Raw genomic sequence first — 18,375 nt, 5'->3', positions numbered from 1 at the left:
GAGATTAAGTACAAAGAGCAGATCAAGTTAAAATTTACAAAAATTACTAAATTCGTTACTAGATTACGAGCATAACAATGTAATATTACTTAAAATAATAATGTCCTAAACTGAATTGCATACTTAAAAAACTTTAAAATCTGAAATAAAATTCAGGTTTGAGATTGATTTTCCATTCCAGATACAATTCAGATCTGAAATTGATAATCCGCTGTAGTTTTTTTGTCTATATAATGGCACCTTACCGTAGTCATAGCAACCACTTTCTTGAAAGTTCTAACAACATGGCTGACGATCTCAATGATTTGGAAGATATAAAACTGACTTCGGAAGAAGCATCCCGGTTAAGGGATGCTTTTCAAGACAAAAAATTTCTGAAACTGTTCCAAGATTATGTTGAAGATATTAATAGTAAAGAGAGTCGAAAAAATTATGAAGAAGAGATTATAGCTATGGAAAAAGAGAGAGGATTCGATGTAAAATTTTTACATCCGGAACCATGGTACGTCATGAAATTTGTTACAAATGGGAAGAAAATATTCGTTAATATTTGCAGAAATGAATATGCAGCTGGACCGACAGCTGAAAGGAGGAATTCTGGTAAGTTGCATTAATCAAACTAATTTTTAGCACATAAATGTCGTATCAGGTGATAAATGAGTAATTAAGGTGATAAATACGTAATTAAGGATGAATTTATTACCTGAAGTCCTCGAATCCAATGAAAAAAATATTTTTAATTTTAGTTATTATAATATTACGTTTGAGATAGAGTTTGAATAAAGATTAGCTACAGATGGCGAATGAAATTGTCACACTTACTTCCTTATATCATAGAATTTTTTCCACTTGTTTAAAAATTAAACTCGAAAATGGATATTTATTTTGTAAACGTTCAGTGCTTCATCAGTTGAATACTGCATAAATACACTGAAAAGTACAAATTATTTTTCAGAAAGAAATGTATAACATTTCTTGCTACGTGTTGTAAATTATTTAAGGAATGGTTATCGCATATTAGAAAAGGTGAATGTGTATGGCATGGAGGCAAGTCAGCTGATTATTACTCATATTTACAGAGTATTTAAGTTTCATTCAATTTTGTTTTTATATTCGCTATACTTTTTTTTTGGGGGGGGGGTGCAAATTGGGATACTGTTTATATTTGGGATGCATTTATATTTGGGATTATTCGAATAGTATTCAAATGGTTTGCTCCGAATATCTTCACTTGTAAAATTTATTACTACTTTCAGTTGTAAAAAAGGTTCCAAATTTTTGTATATTTATTTATTTTTTTTATTAACCCAAAGGGCGTTATCCCAGAAGGGCTATTAATTTCGTTTTGGCACTTTGCGTTGGTTCACTTTAAATGTCGGTTCGCTTTTCAAATTATTGCCACCAAATATTATCGTCCTATATGTTGTTTAAAGAAATTAAATAATGAATAATCTGCATAAATATATGTATGATTCTCGCACTGTGAAAAAACAGCGGTAACTAGAGCCATCACACTCTGCATAACATATCTTCCACCGAATATGGTCATCTGGAAGCCCGAATTTGAAATTTGTTTTATTATCGATTTCATATATTGTAACACTTTAACGAATTTTTGATTAACAAACTCAACGATTTCAAAGCGAGCAATGGCAATACTGTACCGGGGGAGGGAATTATCTCCAACGCGCGAGACTGTGTATCGGAAATTCTAAAAATATGTTCATTTTAAAATTATTTTGCGATATTGCTGTTGAATTGAAAATTGAATTTTATGGTTTAAGTGCGAAGAACATGATATCTAATAAATAAAGGCAGCACACAAAACATTAAAATTTTGGCCGTAATGTAAAATCTGAAATTGTTTTTTATTTATTTAATTTTTTTTTCTTTCTTTTCTCACATGTTTATTCACAAAGTGTTTATACGAACTGCTGGCTCTAGTTCAGTATCGGAAAACATTGAAAAATATCAAAATGTTTAAGTATTCTTTGTTTTGAAGGTATGGATGGCAACGATTCGTAAAGCAATTAAAAATGGAATTTTAAATTTTAACGTTTATTTTAAACAGACAAGATTTTATTTTTATGTATTTAAAGCTGGGAATTCTAAGATTTCAATAATAGTCACTCTTTCAATAATAGGATGTTATAAACCTTATTGTTATTATTATCTAGTTTTATGATTTGTATTCTGCGAACTATTTTAATATTAATTTTAAGATATTATGAAATGAATGAGCTTTAAGACACGAGTTGCTTACTTTAGTTATTGTTTACTTTAATTATTACTCCTAGCGTTAGCAGTGACATCAGCATATTGGTTAATACTATTCAGAAAGGCGAAAAAAAAAAATGTGAATTTAAAAAATATGCCGATGAGGAAAACATACGTGGGCCGTGGAGATAGATGTAGCTGCAGTTGGCAGTATTCCAAAAATAATAATTGTGTACTTTCTTACTTAGTAAACAAAAGCACTCGAAAGAGAACTTCAATAATACCATTTATTTAACGCTCAAAATTTTCTGTTTTCAATCTTTTGTTATCTATATCTATCTATCTATATATATATATATATATATATATATAAATAATTAAGAATTAAAAAAAATTTTCTCTATGCGCTCGCCTAGATAACTTCAACATTTACGAATAAAAAAAAAAAAAAAAAAAAAAATAGTTATCTCCCCCGTGCGTCTCGACGAGAGTTAACATCAGTATTAACGCATCGAAAAAATTATTCGAGACAGATCATTGGGGATTAAAACAAGGGTTTGAGCGTTATATAGGACATAGATACGTAGCTTTGCCATTTTAATTTAAAGCATTATTCGATTAGTTAAAGAATCGGGAGCTTAATGGTTATACATATATTCAAAGATCCGCACATACTTAGATTCAAGCATGTGCTTGGAGCAAAATTAAAAGATTATTTAAAATATTCTGTTTAAATCGGTGGATACTCTTTTAAAATGCTTGAATATGGGATTTTCAATAGTTATTAAACAATTTTTTTTAAAATTTCTTAATCTGATCTATTTTTTAACTTTAATGTGACAGCACAGAAGTATTAAGTAGCAGTTTTTTTTTACCTTCTGAAACGGTGCTGTTATCTGATATTATTTGCATGTGCCATTGTCGACATTTAGGGAAAAAATGAAATATATTTTATTACTAGCCGCTACGCGGCCAGCCTTTCGTCTGGCTTTTAAATGTACCGGAAAAATAGCTGAAAGGAACATCAAACATTAAATTTAAAAACTGCACAGAATTATCGCCCTCATTTTTCCAAGTGCCAAAAGTGCTGATTTTCAACAGTCAGCAGTCCAGTATACAAAGCATTAAATGAAAAGCCAAAACCAAATTTACAAAAGAATGAAACTATTCAAATAATGCGATGTCATCAAAAAAGATAAAATAAAAAAATCTGATTCGAATTTTGAAAAAATTGCTTCGAGCTGCACTGGCTCTTGTCTAGATGCAACTTTGTACCAAATTTCGCAGCCCTGGGTCTATTTAGCTTACGCGTTGCACGAATGAAAGACACAGACAGACTCTTTCTTTTATTATATGTAGATATTACTAAATATATTTATTAAACTAATTTATACTTCTTTCATTCTTAATTACTGTTTCTTGGATTTGAAATTTAATTAATGTGTTGCTTCTTCATGGAATTGCTAATTTCAAAATTGTTTCTGCGTATGGTGCATATTAGCTTTTTGAAAATCGTTGAATGTCTCCAAGGGGTACCCTATTTTGGAAAGAACTCGATTTTATATTCGCTCACATCGTTATTTGCTGATTAAAGGCAGATGAATATTTACGTATTAGCACAACAACAATCTTGGCACAATTTGGCGATTTTTCACAAAAGAAAAAAAATATGATTTGTAATTTAGAAAATTATTTGTTACATTCATACATAGAGTGAAATTTTACGCTTAAATTAGTTAATTATCCGGAAAATGATCCAATGAACCGACGGATTTTATTTCTTTTGTTTCGGTAGAAATTTCTTGGTAATCTTTGTTCTAGTTAAAGTCTTAATAAATTCAGAGCAATTGCTATCTTTAACGATATGCGCCAAAATGCTGTAATCCTGTAGATACCGCATTATCTTTCACTGCATGCAAACCCCACAAGCGCATACTTTAAAATTAATTTTGAACCAAAAATTATCATTTGTGTATAAAATACTTTGGAACTTCAAGTACAACAAAAAGAGCGCAAACGAAAATGGGGACATTCCTTGTTGAAAACTCAATAATTGTTATGCACATAGTTGCCAGTGTTTGGCATAGTCTGACAATTTAATGACTTCAGCTAAGGTGGCTGCGCTAATACATATGTACTAGCAAAGAAGGATATTTGATGACGTATGGTAAAGCACGTGAAAATTGTCTCCCTAATATTAAGGGTGCCTTCAATAAAATGTACTATAATGTGCAAATTTAATATTAACAAAGCGATGTTTCTATTAATCTATGTGCATAAATTCATATAAAGTGGTAATATTAAAAATAATAGGAACTATGCCCTCCTTTAGAAGAAATTACCTCTAGGATGCGCATAGGCATCGACTTACTATTCTTACGCATATTGTTACGTATTTTTCTTCACGTTAGGGTATGTAAGGGGCTCGGAGAATTGGAGTGAATAACGACGACAGCACTTGATGAAGTATCGAAACACACTTTATTGGCCAGTATTATTCAAGACAGCTCCAAAATCACGTTTTACAGTCGTCGAAGATCTACTGTAAACACGGTGGAACAATCAGCGACACAGCTTTCAGGTTATCAGGCCGTAACGGTGAAGACAACTCCACGGCAAAGCACCAGAGAACATCTCCCTATACTCTGCTCGGTCATTCTTGGAACTCTACGTACTCTGTAGACTCTCCACGCTACAACTCGCGATGTACTCGACGATACACCAGAGTACAGCTCCCGACTCGGTTTGGTCGCTTTCAGAGCTCAACCCACTCTAAGATAAAACTCGACGATGCACTAACTCGCAATACACTAAGAGACTCTCTCGATGCACTCAACGACCAACTCGGCGCTAGACTACGAGACACTCGCTCTCTGACTGACTATCAACTCGATGGATTCCGCACTGACTAACTTTCCGCGTACCAGCAGGATTTATATAGCTTTTGGCTTGAGAACATTTTGGGCTAAACCAGTAAGAATTCGTTCCAGGAGGTTCTCCATCCGTCTATGGCATATCGCCAAATGAGCGATTTCTCACCAAATGTGGCAAGCAACCCTGCCTTCCCTTGTCATTTTCTGGCAACTCTAAAACTGCTTTGCGGGGAAGCTACCTTACCGCGCCTGGATATTTCGTAACAATATATGTTTTACTTCTTTATCATGGAAACAAATTTTTATGGCGTTCTTAAAAATGCGCTCTTTTGTCATACAAACAATTTTCATAGAGTGTTCCTTGAGAATGCGCCACAAGTTTTCGATAGTATAAAAGTCTGGTGAATTTCCAGGCCACTCTAACCCGATAATTTTGTTTTCCAGCTGAACTTTCTGACAAATTTCGAATTGTGGCATGGAGCCAAGTCATGTTGAAACGTCCCTGCAAAGCTTTTCAAGGATGGAACAATCCTGAGTTTTAAAATTTTTGTGTACTTCGCTCAGTTCGTCGTTTCCTCAATAAGAAATAGACTTCCAGTGCCATCTGCAATGAAAAAAATCTCAAAGAGATTTTGAGGTTATTTTACTGTTTGTTGGATATGTTTAGGTTAGGGCGGTTTAACCGCAGTTGGACTCTTGAATTCCTATTTACTTTCTAGCTGCAACTTTAACTAAAAATAAACTTGATGTATCTTATTGTAACCGTATCTATAATCTGAGTTAGTGGTGTAGACTCGCCAATATTCGCATGCAGACGCATGTATTCTTATAACTTGTTTTTGCAAAAACAAAAGTTGTTTTGTTGTGAAGATGATGCCAAGTGAATTATTGCCTCTTCCAGTATCACGAAATCGCATTATGACCTAGTACAGTGTTAATATCCCTACAAGGTCTTATTCATTCACTCGTGCTTTGTCAAACAATATTAACACACACAGTAATCGTTTTTGGATTACTTCACATGGCAAACGTTGTTTTTTTAATCGTCTTTCTCACAGTAATCGTTTTTGTATTACTTGACACGGCAAAAGTGGTTTTTTAATCGGCTTTCTCGTCTTCCGACCAGCAGTGAAAAGTTTGCACCACACAGCTGGAGGATGAATATGAATACCAATAGACAATAGATCTCTTTTAAGATGTTTGCTACTTTTTGTTGGATTCATAATAGTATTTCAGAGTAATAATCGATAACAGTTTGGAATTGTTTTCCTTCCATATTTTCCCTTTCTTTCTGGAGAAAATGTTTCAGTTTCATTTTATTTCATGACAATTCTGGGAATTCTTAATCTTCTAACTCTAACTGAGGAAGCAGTATTTCTTATAGTCATGGATGTGTGACTGTTTTGTGCGGTAATCTGTGTTCCTTAGGTGCTATATCCATTTTCGGCACACTAAAACGAACGCCTACAAAACCTCTTTAAAAGCATGGAAAAGAAACTTCCTCTTCCCACAGAAACAAGTTTAAAAATGGCACAATAACCCTAATTCATTATCTAAACCAGTTCTAATTAGTTAAAGGCAGAATCCAGACCACCTTAAGGTACATAAAACTTTGAAGGACCTGCTAGCAGCCAACTTAAAATTCTGTGAAAAAAAAGAAGTATTGTTTAAGGAATTAATTTAAATGAAGTAGAAAAACATCAGATATCATTTAATTTTCCCCAAAAATGATTTTCTAGTGTATTATTTGTATGGCATGTGCACTTTTCGTTTCATGGTTTTTAATGATCCTCTACCTCGTGAAAAGTCGGCAACTTTGCGAACTGGCGAAAAATCTTTGCTTGGCTATCGTTATGCTTCATAGGTACTGTTCTATCCATAAATAATAATAAAAAACGAAACACCTTATACGACAAGAAATTTTGCAAGAAAAATCAGAAGTCTATATGACCGATATTTATATTTTCATAATCACAGATACTTTTCAGCTGTGGTTTTCTGATGAACAAAATGAGGATAAAATATAAAACGTATAAATCCACATATATTGAGGTATGTATGTGATCGCATATGCATGGGCTGACTATTATTGCATGCATACTCAATACGGCGAGAACAAGCAGCTCTACAGAATGCTGAAATCGGGGGAGGGGTTAGATAATAAAAAAGTTCCGAATAATCTGATAAATTCCATTTTCAGAATTAAAAAAAATTGTGCATTTATATGTCAAGAACATTACGATGAATGATATTCTTAATACAGTATCATCTACTTAGCTAGAAGGATGAAGTAAAACTAAGAAACACAAATAAGAGAAACGCCTAGAACTTACTCATCGGCATTTCTAATAATCCTTTTTTGGGGAGTTTTCACATATGCATCCCATACGCACATATGCATTTTATATTGTCAGCAAATGGGTGCAATGTGTTTATTTATTTGCAATGATAGTTAGATTGAAATCTCTGTCCTAGAGGCGATAGTCGTTTGAGGGTTATGTCAAATAAAATTAGTGCCATTTTATGAAGGCGAATAAACTAATAAGCACCGAAGCAACATAGATTTCAAGAAGTTACTAAATTGCTTCGTTGTACATCCCGAGAAAAATTTTGCCATTGTGTTAGGAATAGCTCTTTTTTGTTATCCAGGAGGGAAGAAGCATATTCTCTCAAGTAATATTGCTTACAAAGATCTTGCCTTAAAAACTTAAAACCATTAATATCATTATACATTATATCGATAACAAAATCACTTTCTTCTTTTATTGTAGCCCAAAGGGGGTGGATGGTACTTTTAGAAATATAATCTAGACGATTTTTGAGGGTAATTAATTATATTACCTCAAGTTTTTGTTTAAAAATTAATATGGAAGAAAGCAAGATATGATCAGAGCGTACGACGCCTAATCCATCTGTTAAATTGCAGTTGCCTCTGGAAGCACCATAGTAGTAAGGAGGGGTGGACAACAACAAGATTTGGGCATTCCCTGCTCCGTGAACTCAATCACACTACGGGTCCACTCCCCCTTTGAGCACTTCGTGGAGATTCAACCTCCACTATTACCCTTCCAGGGAAGCAGCGCACCACCTGGATAAGACACCAGGCAGCACTGGTCGTCAATTGCTCCTGCCAGTTGCATGGGCGAACCCGTCGCAGAGGGCCGTTACCCAGCAAACCGGGGGGGGCAATATTGACGTTGAATATTGGCAGTATTGATGTTGATAGGCTTCTCAGCATTCTTACACTCCTGTTTTTATCAAACAACTACCTGACCCGACGTTGCCCAGGCAGAGTGAGCAAATTTCATTTAAGGCGATGAGGGCAGCTTTATTGCTAAGTAATGAGTTCCCATTAAAGAAGAAATGGTGACTTGGTTGTTAGACAAACAAAAGAAAGATGTTAACAAATTACAGGAGAGGATTAAATCTAAAGAGAACTTGAGAATGAAGTTCAAAAAAGAGAAAATAGATCAATACAACCAAGAATTATTGTTTATACTGCTTGCGACCTTGTCGATACTGATTAGTAGCTAAAATGAAAAAGGACTGTGGATGCTCCGGGGTCTGTGTATGACCATTATTTAAAATAAAAAGCAGACATCAGGACGGGATCGTTCACCGATTATTCCGCGAAGTGGTACATGTCAGTCTGAAATAGTAGAAGATAACAGAGTGCGTGTAAGCTGAAAAGCCTACACAGTCAAATTATACTAACAACCAAAGCGTTGTTTTAAATGCTTGAAGCTCGGCCACACGTCTAAGACTTGCAGAAATGAAATCTCATGCACGAATTTTTCTACAACACATGAGAGCAAGGCTTGTAAGATTAAAAGTACAGTTGGTATTAATTGTAAAAATTCAAATGAAAAGTTTAAAACCAGTTATGATATAAACCTTAATCCACTCTCAAAATGCTGTGAAGCGTGTAAAAGAGAAGTTAAATCTATAACTGCTCACTAAACATGGAAAAATAATTTATTGTGTTACACTGGAGTTTTAAATTGCTATATTTTGATTTTAGGTTTTTATCAGTTGTATTATGACATTAACTTTTTGCGGCGGGATCGTTTTTAAGGTTTTATAATTTCGTTTTATTCTATACCGAGTGAAAAATTGAACTGGCTTTTATTTGTTTTGGCTTATAGCATTACATATAGTAGGAATTCATTAAGCATAAACTTGAATCATTGCTCTGTGACGGCATGCCAGCTCGTTGGGATTGGAAAAATAATTGGCTTGCCCCCTGATGTGGCCCTCATTCAAGAACCTTACTGGATCAATGGAAAGACTGCCTGGGTTCAAGGAACTGACGAGTCGTTCATAAAAAAGAAGGCGGGACTGCAGACATTATTTTAAATGAAAATTTTAACATTATAGCTCATTGGATTGAAGGCAGGGTGGTGGCTGTTTCACTTAAGTTGGGTGAGGATATATTGGGGTTAGTTTCGGCGGCCTCCTAAGATATAAATTAATTAAGGATTTGAAATTTTGGAGGGTAATTTTCTATAATACACTCATTTTTGTTGAACATTTTAAACAAGTACATGGAAACAGTGATTTGATTCTACAATTTTATAAGAGGAGCTTCTCAGGTGAGATTCTGGCTCACATGAGCACTACATTACGAAAGATCTTTAATAATGTGATTTTACAAATTATATTCTACGGCACTGGTGCTTGGGGAACTCGAGCATCGGAGATGCAGAGGATTAGAAAAAATTGGATTCCATCCAGAGGCCATTCACAACCGCTCTCACTACGATACGAGTTTTGCTACAATTTTTTTTTTTTTTTTTATTAAGAGGTAGCAGACTGGATATATAAGCGATTTGAGGACTCATTACTAAATGCGCTTTTAAAACCCTAGATGTGAATTTATTTCATCCCAAGAATAGAATCTCAATGGAATACTATAAGGCTGAGCCAAACGAGAATCAGCTTGATATTTACAATAATGGGTCCTAGATTGGGGAGAAATTATGAAGTTCTTTTTTGCTTATTATTATGGTATTGAACTAGGTAATGAAAATTTTAAATTGGAAAGTTGTAATTCTATTTTTCAAGAGAAACTTCATGCAAATTTTAAGGCACTGCAGTAGGTACAAAAAAGGATAACCTATAATAAGAAAATTGCTATACATTCGGCTTATCTCTCAGTTTTACAAGCGTTCTATAACCCGGACCAGCCGAATATTTTGATTCGAACAACCAAAGAACTATAGACAAGAGAAACATAAAATTAGACTTACCTGGATTAGGCTGTGAGAAGGCGAATGTCTTTCCTAAAGAAGCAGCTTTAGAGTCTAGTACTTCAAAAGCGGAAGAAAGTTCTGCGTTCAAGAAGAAAGACCATGGGAATTATGCTAAGTAATTTATACAAGAATTGGGATATGCTATGGCAGGACTCTATTAAAAGAAAAGCTTTTCTGAATAATTTTAAAATTAAAAGGAATACAAAAACCTATCTCAAGCATAGATGTTAATCATATTATAAATTGCCGTGGACGATTTCCCTATTATTTCAATAGGGTTGGTTTCCAAGGCAATGATAAATGTAAGTAATGCAATGTAATCGGAGATACCCGTCATTTTGCTGAAGAGTGTGCTGCCACTAGAGGTATAGAAGGAGTAAAAAAAGACTTTAAAGTACTTAATTACCTCAGTGTAGCAGTGAAAAGGATTGCAGAGAGAATTATGGCAAGGATAGGTCAAATAGAGCGAAAATAGGCATAATGTGTTAGTTTGCATGCGAGTGCGTGTTTGTATTAGTGTATTGACTGTTTTTCCATTATTTTAGTTTAGTTTCTAAGCTCCTTTTTTTTTTTTTTTTTTTTTCTGCTTTCCTTTATCAGTGCATGAAATATTAGAAACCAGAGGTCTATAAATTAGTACCTTCTAGCTGCATTTCATGATTTATCTTTTGTTATGTTTTTTTTTAAATTTTTTTGTTTGTTTTGGTAAGGCTGTTGTTGTTTCTGGCTTGTCATGGCGCAGCCCATTAAAAGAATATAGGGCGACGTAAAATCTGAAGGAAGGTCGGGAGGACATCACAGTTACATATAGGGATCAATTACAGTACCAATTACAGTTACACAGGGACCGGACCAAAATGTCTCCAGGTTTGGCGACTTTTAGCGATCTCTCGTCAAATTTTGAGATAAAATTTAGTAGCCAAAACCATCGCTACCTTGACGATATCTCGCCAGTCTAGCGAGATAGCCATTTGCTTAGTGTTAAATAAATGTCAATATACTGTGTTAATAAACTTAGTGCCCTCTGTAATCTTATTTTTTTCTGCAGAGCATCTCTTTTACAAGCATTTCATGTCACATTATACAAAAATGTACTACAATATTATTTACAATGCTCCATTTTAAATAACAATTTCATTAAAATTAATTACATATGTGCAAAATTCGTAACAATACTTAAAAATGGAACATATCAGCAAATCTTTAAAATTTAATTATTTATTTCAATCTCTTCTTTATAAAGTTTTCACTTTAAATCCAGGGTGCAATCACTATTAATGTATAGTTAAAGGTATAAAGTCATCAAGAGAGTGAAAGAAGGAACGATAAAATTTGATATTGCAATTTGAATGTGAAATATAAATTCGAGTTAATTTTCGATAAGAAAAGTATAAATGATGTCAAAGAAAACGTTGAATAACTAATTTCGACAGAACACTCAAATTCATAAAAATAGCCACTCAAAACGGAATAATAATATACAAATATGTGTTATTAGATTTATATTTACTTTTATTTTATATTCTTAAAACTTAGGAACTAAACATACTACATTCTGGACATAAGGTGGATAAACAGTTCCTGTCAATCTCCAAAGGTATGAAATTTTCACTGTTAGCAATTTCTAGCTGAGCATAAGGCCAATGACAACTGCTTTCCATTCTTCAGGGCAAAGAAAATTGATTATTTTTTTCCTTTTCTTAGAAAGAGCAGGGGTAAAATTGTGAAATTCTGTTACTGCAATTTGCAGCTTAATACTGGAGTTTGTCAATACCTCGAAAAAGCCAATCAAATGATTGATAAAATGCTCTATTTTAAATAACAATTTAAATGTTTCCCCCTAAGCTCCCTTTTCTGACAGCATTTTTATCTGAACAATATTCATTTTTAATCGTTTAATTTCCAAATTACAACTGCTACAAATGACACAGTTAACACTTTCTAGTTTATTCACTGTTCTCAGCTTAGGTTGACCATTAGCATAGTAACATAGTTTATCGAACCAAATTAGTAATTCTCGTTGCTCTAAAAAGGATAATAACAAAGTTACAAGCATGATGGTATTTGCTCTTTTTGTTACCTCTTGTAACATTTAAATTATTTAAAGAGTAATCTGCATGACTGCATGCTTATCTGTTTTATTTTTTAAGAATACCTATTTATTTGTTGTTATTTTTTATCCTTTTTAGGTACCGAATGGAAGATACCAGTCATTTTGTCCAAACCGAGGGAAGATTTGGATAAGAAAGGAGTGAAGTGCACTGTTATTGATGCTTCATTCCATTCAGAGACCATGGAACGTGCGCTGAATGATATACGATTCAAGCGACTAGTGGAAGACACAGCTATATCTACTATTCATGATAGTTTCAATATTCACTTGGAAAGAGCACTTGCAAAATATCCAAAGATGAAGTATAAAGGCATACCGCCGTCTGTTGTCCTCAGGCGAAGTAAACAAAAGAATTTGGTTTGCGAGCCAATAGATGAATATTACAAAAATAAGTTGGCAGAAAAAAGGAAAGAAATTTTATCACAGATGCCTAAAAAGGTTCAAAAACCAAAGTATGTAATTAAATATAGAGATATAATAGATATGAAGGACTTCAGCTTGATGGGATATACCGATAAATGTGCACCTAAAGAAATTGTGATCGATATTGATCTCCTAGAAGTTCAAAATGCAAGTGAAATTCTGTTGGATGTATTCGAGAAGAAACTCAAGTTGGAAAGTATTCCAGAAGTTCATCACGCTTATCTTTTAGATATGGATCTTAGTTATGCTGTGGACAAAGATGCGGGGAGTGCACAATTCAACAAAGCCAATAAGACACTAAATGTCAGACTACCGGTAAAAAACAGAGGATTACCAGCGGATATGAATTCAACTAATGGCGAATAAAATTCCTTGTTGAAGGTGAGTAAGAAAAATCACTAATATGAACGAGTACTCATCATTAATATGTTCATAGTTGAGAAAAGAGAATACTGCAAAGAAAATTTGAAATAGTACACTTTCGAGTTCTCCTTAGTAATAGAAATATTTATTATCATACATAATGCTTTACTCCTAAATAGAAGCACTTACTATCAAGATCCGCAATGCATTTAAAGAGTATCGCGGATAAAAAGGGGACAACTACATTGGTTAAATAGGAACCGATAAAAGAAAATATGCAAATATTTCAAGTTGTTGTGGTAACGGCGATTCCTTTCCTTCAAAAACAGATTGTTTAGCAATTTTAGTGCAATGTTAGAACAGTTTATGAAATAGCAGATCATTTAACGAAAGCTATTGAGAACGAAATAGCATACGATTTTATCATTGAAGAAAAATAAGGTAAAATTACTGTGTTCAAACTTAAAAATTAATCATATACCAAAAGGAACGATATTTTGGAATTCAAAAACTACATGACACCTTAGTATGTTAATATAAATCAAAATTTTGAAAAGTGTTTCTAAAAAGAAGTAAACAAGTCATGAAAAGTGTTGAATGGAAGCTGTTGAGAAACCAGACATCCAACGTCAGCTGGTCGAAAACTGAAGATATAACAATTGTTTTCAAATTAAATATTTGGGATTTAAAATTTATAATAAAAAGACACCAAAGTACAAAATTGGTCACGAAATTCGAGGTAAAAATTGTCTAAATGTTTATAAGCAGTTGATGCCTTTTACGCAACTCATAACGGGTTATGAATCACATAGTGTAATTGACCTCAATCGCAGTGATTGTACTACGTATTAAAAAATGCAAGTACATTTCCTAAGTACATTTCGGGATTCATTTTTTCTCAGTAAATTCCATGCACATGTCGGGATAAAGCCTAAGGAAAAAGTTGCAAAAGAAAGTGTGGATGCCATACACGAAGCGGACGACGTTGTTTTTAAATTTACATTCCCCCGAGGGAACAGTAAATGCTTTTTTTTTTTAATTTAAATCATTGCATTAAAAAGGTTTCTTCCATTTTATCAAAATCTTCATCAATATGAAAGTATTTTATTCTAACTGGAAATAGCTGCCGATCATTGTAACGAAAGATAAAGTCAACTATTTAAACAACCAAAAAATTTGTTTTATGAGTAAATTGAGTAATGCTTCCAGTGACCCCCCAGCTAGAGGTACACTGCGCAAAAAAATGAGACAGTTCTATATCTTCCGTTCTACTGGGCCGATTGACGAAATTCAAGTTGCGTGTTTCATGTTTCGAAAGCGCTATAGGTATTTTGACACAAAATCGGACTTTTTCTGAAATGACATGCCAATTTTTATCCATATTTTGATTCTACGACATAAATTCTGCCTAAATATTAAATTTTGTAAAATCTGGTGCGAAATTTACGGAGAAGTTCAAAAATTTATCTTGGTGCATATTTTGCAGTTTGCCCCAAGAATAATTTACTTGGCGAATTTCTTAATTTATAGCAACCCATTTTCCTTTCCCTTTTTTCATTGTAACCGAACGGGAAAAAAAAGACATCGTTTATTATTTCAAATGATTTTGACAAAGTGCGTAAGCCACATTTGGCGTTATTATCGCTTATAACCAGTACAGGATTTACGTATAAGCTATACAAGCTATAGCTAAGTCTCCCAAAAAATCTCTAGGTATCCGAAAATTATATTTGGCATTGACATATAATATATGGACTTATAAAGGGCCCCCATATCTCAAATAGCTTAGGGCCTTATTAAGTCTAAATCCCGCCTTGCCCATAAAATATGCCAATATGTAAATTCACGTGTATCTTCGGAAATTTTGAATAAAAAATTGTAATTTTTTGCATCTACGCTTAGAAATACGTCTACTTAAGATGATGGTAAAAATTTGGTATGTTATAATTCAAAATGTTTTTCGAAAAGTTTATAACAATTATTTAAAAATACAAATTTTAAAAATAAATCATAAAAAATGGGCGAAGGTAAATAAAAAATGGCGAAAAGGAGGACAGTTCTATATCTCCCGTTATACTGTGCCGATTGACAAAATTAAAATTGCGTTTTTCATATCTCGAAAGCGTGATTTAGGATATATATTAGAATTATATATACCATTGTTCTAAAACAGGTAGTTTAACACAAAATCGGACTTTTTCTGAAATAACATGATTTTTTTTCCATATCTCGATTCTACTACACAAATATTATGCCTAAATATTAAATTTTGTAAAATTTGGTGCGAAATTTACGAAGTAATTCAAAAATTTATCTTGGCGATTTTTTTTTTCAGTTTGCGCGAAGAATAATTCACTTGCGAACTTCTTAATGTATGGGAACTTATTTTCCTTTCCCCTCCATTGTGCAGGAGCAGAAAAAAAGCCACATCGTTCCTACTTTTTACATTGCGCATGAGCGAAAAAAAGTCACATCGTTCCTACTTCTAAATAATTTTAAAAAAGTGCCTAAACCACATTTTATGTTATTATTGCTTTTAACAAATATGCCAAATTTCAAAACTTGCCAATATATAAATTCACGTATACATTCGGAAATTTTGAATAAAAACTGTCATTTTTTGCAGGTACGCTTAGAAATACATCTACTTTAAGACGATGGTAAAAATTTTATAAATTATATATCAAATTTGTTTTTCGAAAAATTTATAAAAATTATTTAATAATACAAATTTTTAAAATAAATCATAAAAAACGGACGAATTTGATTTCGATTGAACCTTAATTTCGAAATTTGGAAGGAAGACTCAAATAAGTTTAATAAAAATAGATGTGTTACTAAATATATTTCAAACTCAATTAATACTGAGTAGCTAAAATTTTGAGAGCTAATTTTTTAAAAGCTACTCGTGTGATTTTTACAAAACCTGGAAGTTTGGTGTAATTTGAGTCGTAGAATTGAAATATGGAAAAAAATTGTCATGTTATTTCAGAAAACGTCGGATTTTGTGTCAAAATACCTATATTAGAACAATGCTGTATATAAATCTAATACTTATCCTAAGTCGCGCTTTCGAGACATGAAAAACGCAAGTTGAATTTCGTCAATCGACCCAATAGAACGGAAGGTATAGAACTGTCCCATTTTTTTTTTTTTTCGCAGTGTCTATATTGTCATGCTTTCTCTAGGGCTCCTTCTCTGCGAGCCTGAACAAGTTATGTAAATATATACAATAATCTCGTCATACAGTGGAACCTGGAACTTCCGTAGAAGAGCTCAGAAGTTCTTATTGGCTGGTGAGGTGTAATTACGGGCCCAACTCAGTTAGTTATTTTTGTCCAGCTTCGGCTGAAGTTTAGTTAGCTAGAATTAGTTTAGTTCCTTATCTTCTATCTTAAATTAAAGCAAGTGGAGGCTTTCCTGTAAGCCCGAGAAGGGACCATCTGTGAATGTGTCTTTAAGTAAATAAAAGGTATATTAACCCTTCTTTTGACTTATATTTTATATAGTTGCAAAGAGACCAATGAATAGTCGCTAGACACTATCATAAATGTTCTAGTAGCCAGGGACACGTAAATTAACTTTATAAGAACTTTATTTAAAACATTTAATTCCTTTAAATAAATTCTTAAAAAATAAATTTTATGCTCGAGGTCAGTCGCTGAAAGCTTGCTATACAACGTTTTCAGTATCAAAATTTCAAGTTTATGAATCATTGTATGAAATGTATTATGATAAATCGTTGTCCGTAGAAACATGATTGAAAATGAACATTTTGTACCCCCCCCCAAAAAAAAAGTAAGGCCAATTTTTTTAACCTTGGAAGCAAAATATAAATAAATTCATCATATCGTTAAGACAAATAAAAAAATTGCAGTTTTATTTAATAAATTACTACTCCGATAATAGATACAACAAACTTTTATGAGATATATGAAAGATTTATAGTAACTTAAACTGTGATGAAGGAAATCTTAAACCAACAGGGCAAATGCAGCGAAGGTAAAAAGAAATAATTTGACTCTGAATAACAAACGGAAACATTACGTTCTCTAAAAGTTAAGGTTTCCGTTGTATTTTCTTAGTATAATTAGTGCAACATTAGTATTATTTAACGAGAAGTTTGAGCAATTAAATGATGACGATAATAATTTTACCCTCTCGTATAATTTATGTAAAACTGGTATTAAAAATAATGAAGAATATTAACCAACAGCATTACTTAACATGGAAATATTACAGGTTTATACGAAGAAACAAAGATATATGAAAACTTATTAAGGAATGACTTATTTATTATTTGAAACTTATTAAAGAAAACTTATTAATCGATGTGAATCAGAATCAATCGATTTTGGAATCCATTCAAAAGATTTTAGAACTTATTTGTATTCATTGGGGGATTAAAGATAAAATTATATTTAGAGATCTAATAGTAATTCGTTGTAGAAATCTAATGATTCCCTCTTAGAACTGTAAATCCTTTCCTGATATCAAAGCACAAGAAGTTAATATTTTAAAATGCTAACAGAAACTTTAGTTTTTAACATTTACTTTTTAATTTATTTGTCTTTACTTAACAAAGTATAATTTTTTTGCAGAAAGACGTCATTATCTATGAAATGTTCGTTTCATTTAACCATTTCGAAGCAGCTAATTTTTACACTTGGTTTATAAACCATCTGCGCAAAAGCTCTTAATATAAAAAATCCTTTGTACGCGTTTTACTTGGAAATTTGAAACGCCACACAATCGAAAGTAAAGTAATTGTTCTCTCCTAGAGTTTAATTTTTTTTTTTTTTTTTTTTTTTTTTTTTCAAATGGGTAAAGACATAATCGTCATCGATTTTCTTCTGTCCTTTAAGTAACTGGAAAACAGAAACGAATTCCTTGAATATCTATTTTTGCAATTTCTTCATCTAACCAATTCTGCTGAATACATTAGACGCCTTATGTTATGAGGTATTTGGCGGCTAATAATAGCAAAATCATTGCTTGACGACTCTTTCTGCCGGATAAAAAAAATGTACAGTAAAAAAATTTTCTCAAAACCCATCTGCGAAGCTCAAAGTATCTCCGAAAGTATCGTAACTCAATGGAGTGCACCTGGCAACAGCTATCCAATATCGGAGAA

At 32.8% G+C, this 18,375-nt stretch overlaps 1 protein-coding gene across 1 annotated transcript; it reads left to right on the top strand.

The window, feature by feature from the left end:
- Positions 1-284: 284 nt before the first annotated feature.
- LOC118190936 (protein kintoun-like) lies at positions 285-14,118 on the top strand. The gene is made up of 2 exons (XM_085823096.1): positions 285-600; positions 12,532-14,118. Exons 1-2 carry the CDS (start codon positions 285-287, stop codon positions 13,242-13,244), a joined length of 1,029 nt encoding a protein of 342 aa, XP_085679222.1. The 3' UTR covers positions 13,245-14,118.
- Positions 14,119-18,375: the final 4,257 nt, after the last annotated feature.

The sequence above is a fragment of the Stegodyphus dumicola genome, chromosome 9 (genome assembly GCF_044657685.1).
Source record: "Stegodyphus dumicola isolate Sdum_Otavi_A_Nest chromosome 9, ASM4465768v1".
Lineage (NCBI taxonomy): Eukaryota > Metazoa > Arthropoda > Arachnida > Araneae > Eresidae > Stegodyphus > Stegodyphus dumicola.
Note: the sequence above shows the minus strand (reverse complement) of the source record. Positions and strands in the feature narration are given on the sequence as shown.

Excerpts from the sequence above, each read along its gene's own strand:
- LOC118190936 (XM_085823096.1), top strand. The coding sequence starts at position 285 with ATGGCTGACGATCTCAATGATTTGGAAGATATAAAACTGACTTCGGAA. Across the intron at positions 601-12,531 it reads AGCTGAAAGGAGGAATTCTG|GTACCGAATGGAAGATACCA; the intron begins GTAAGTTGCATT and ends TATCCTTTTTAG.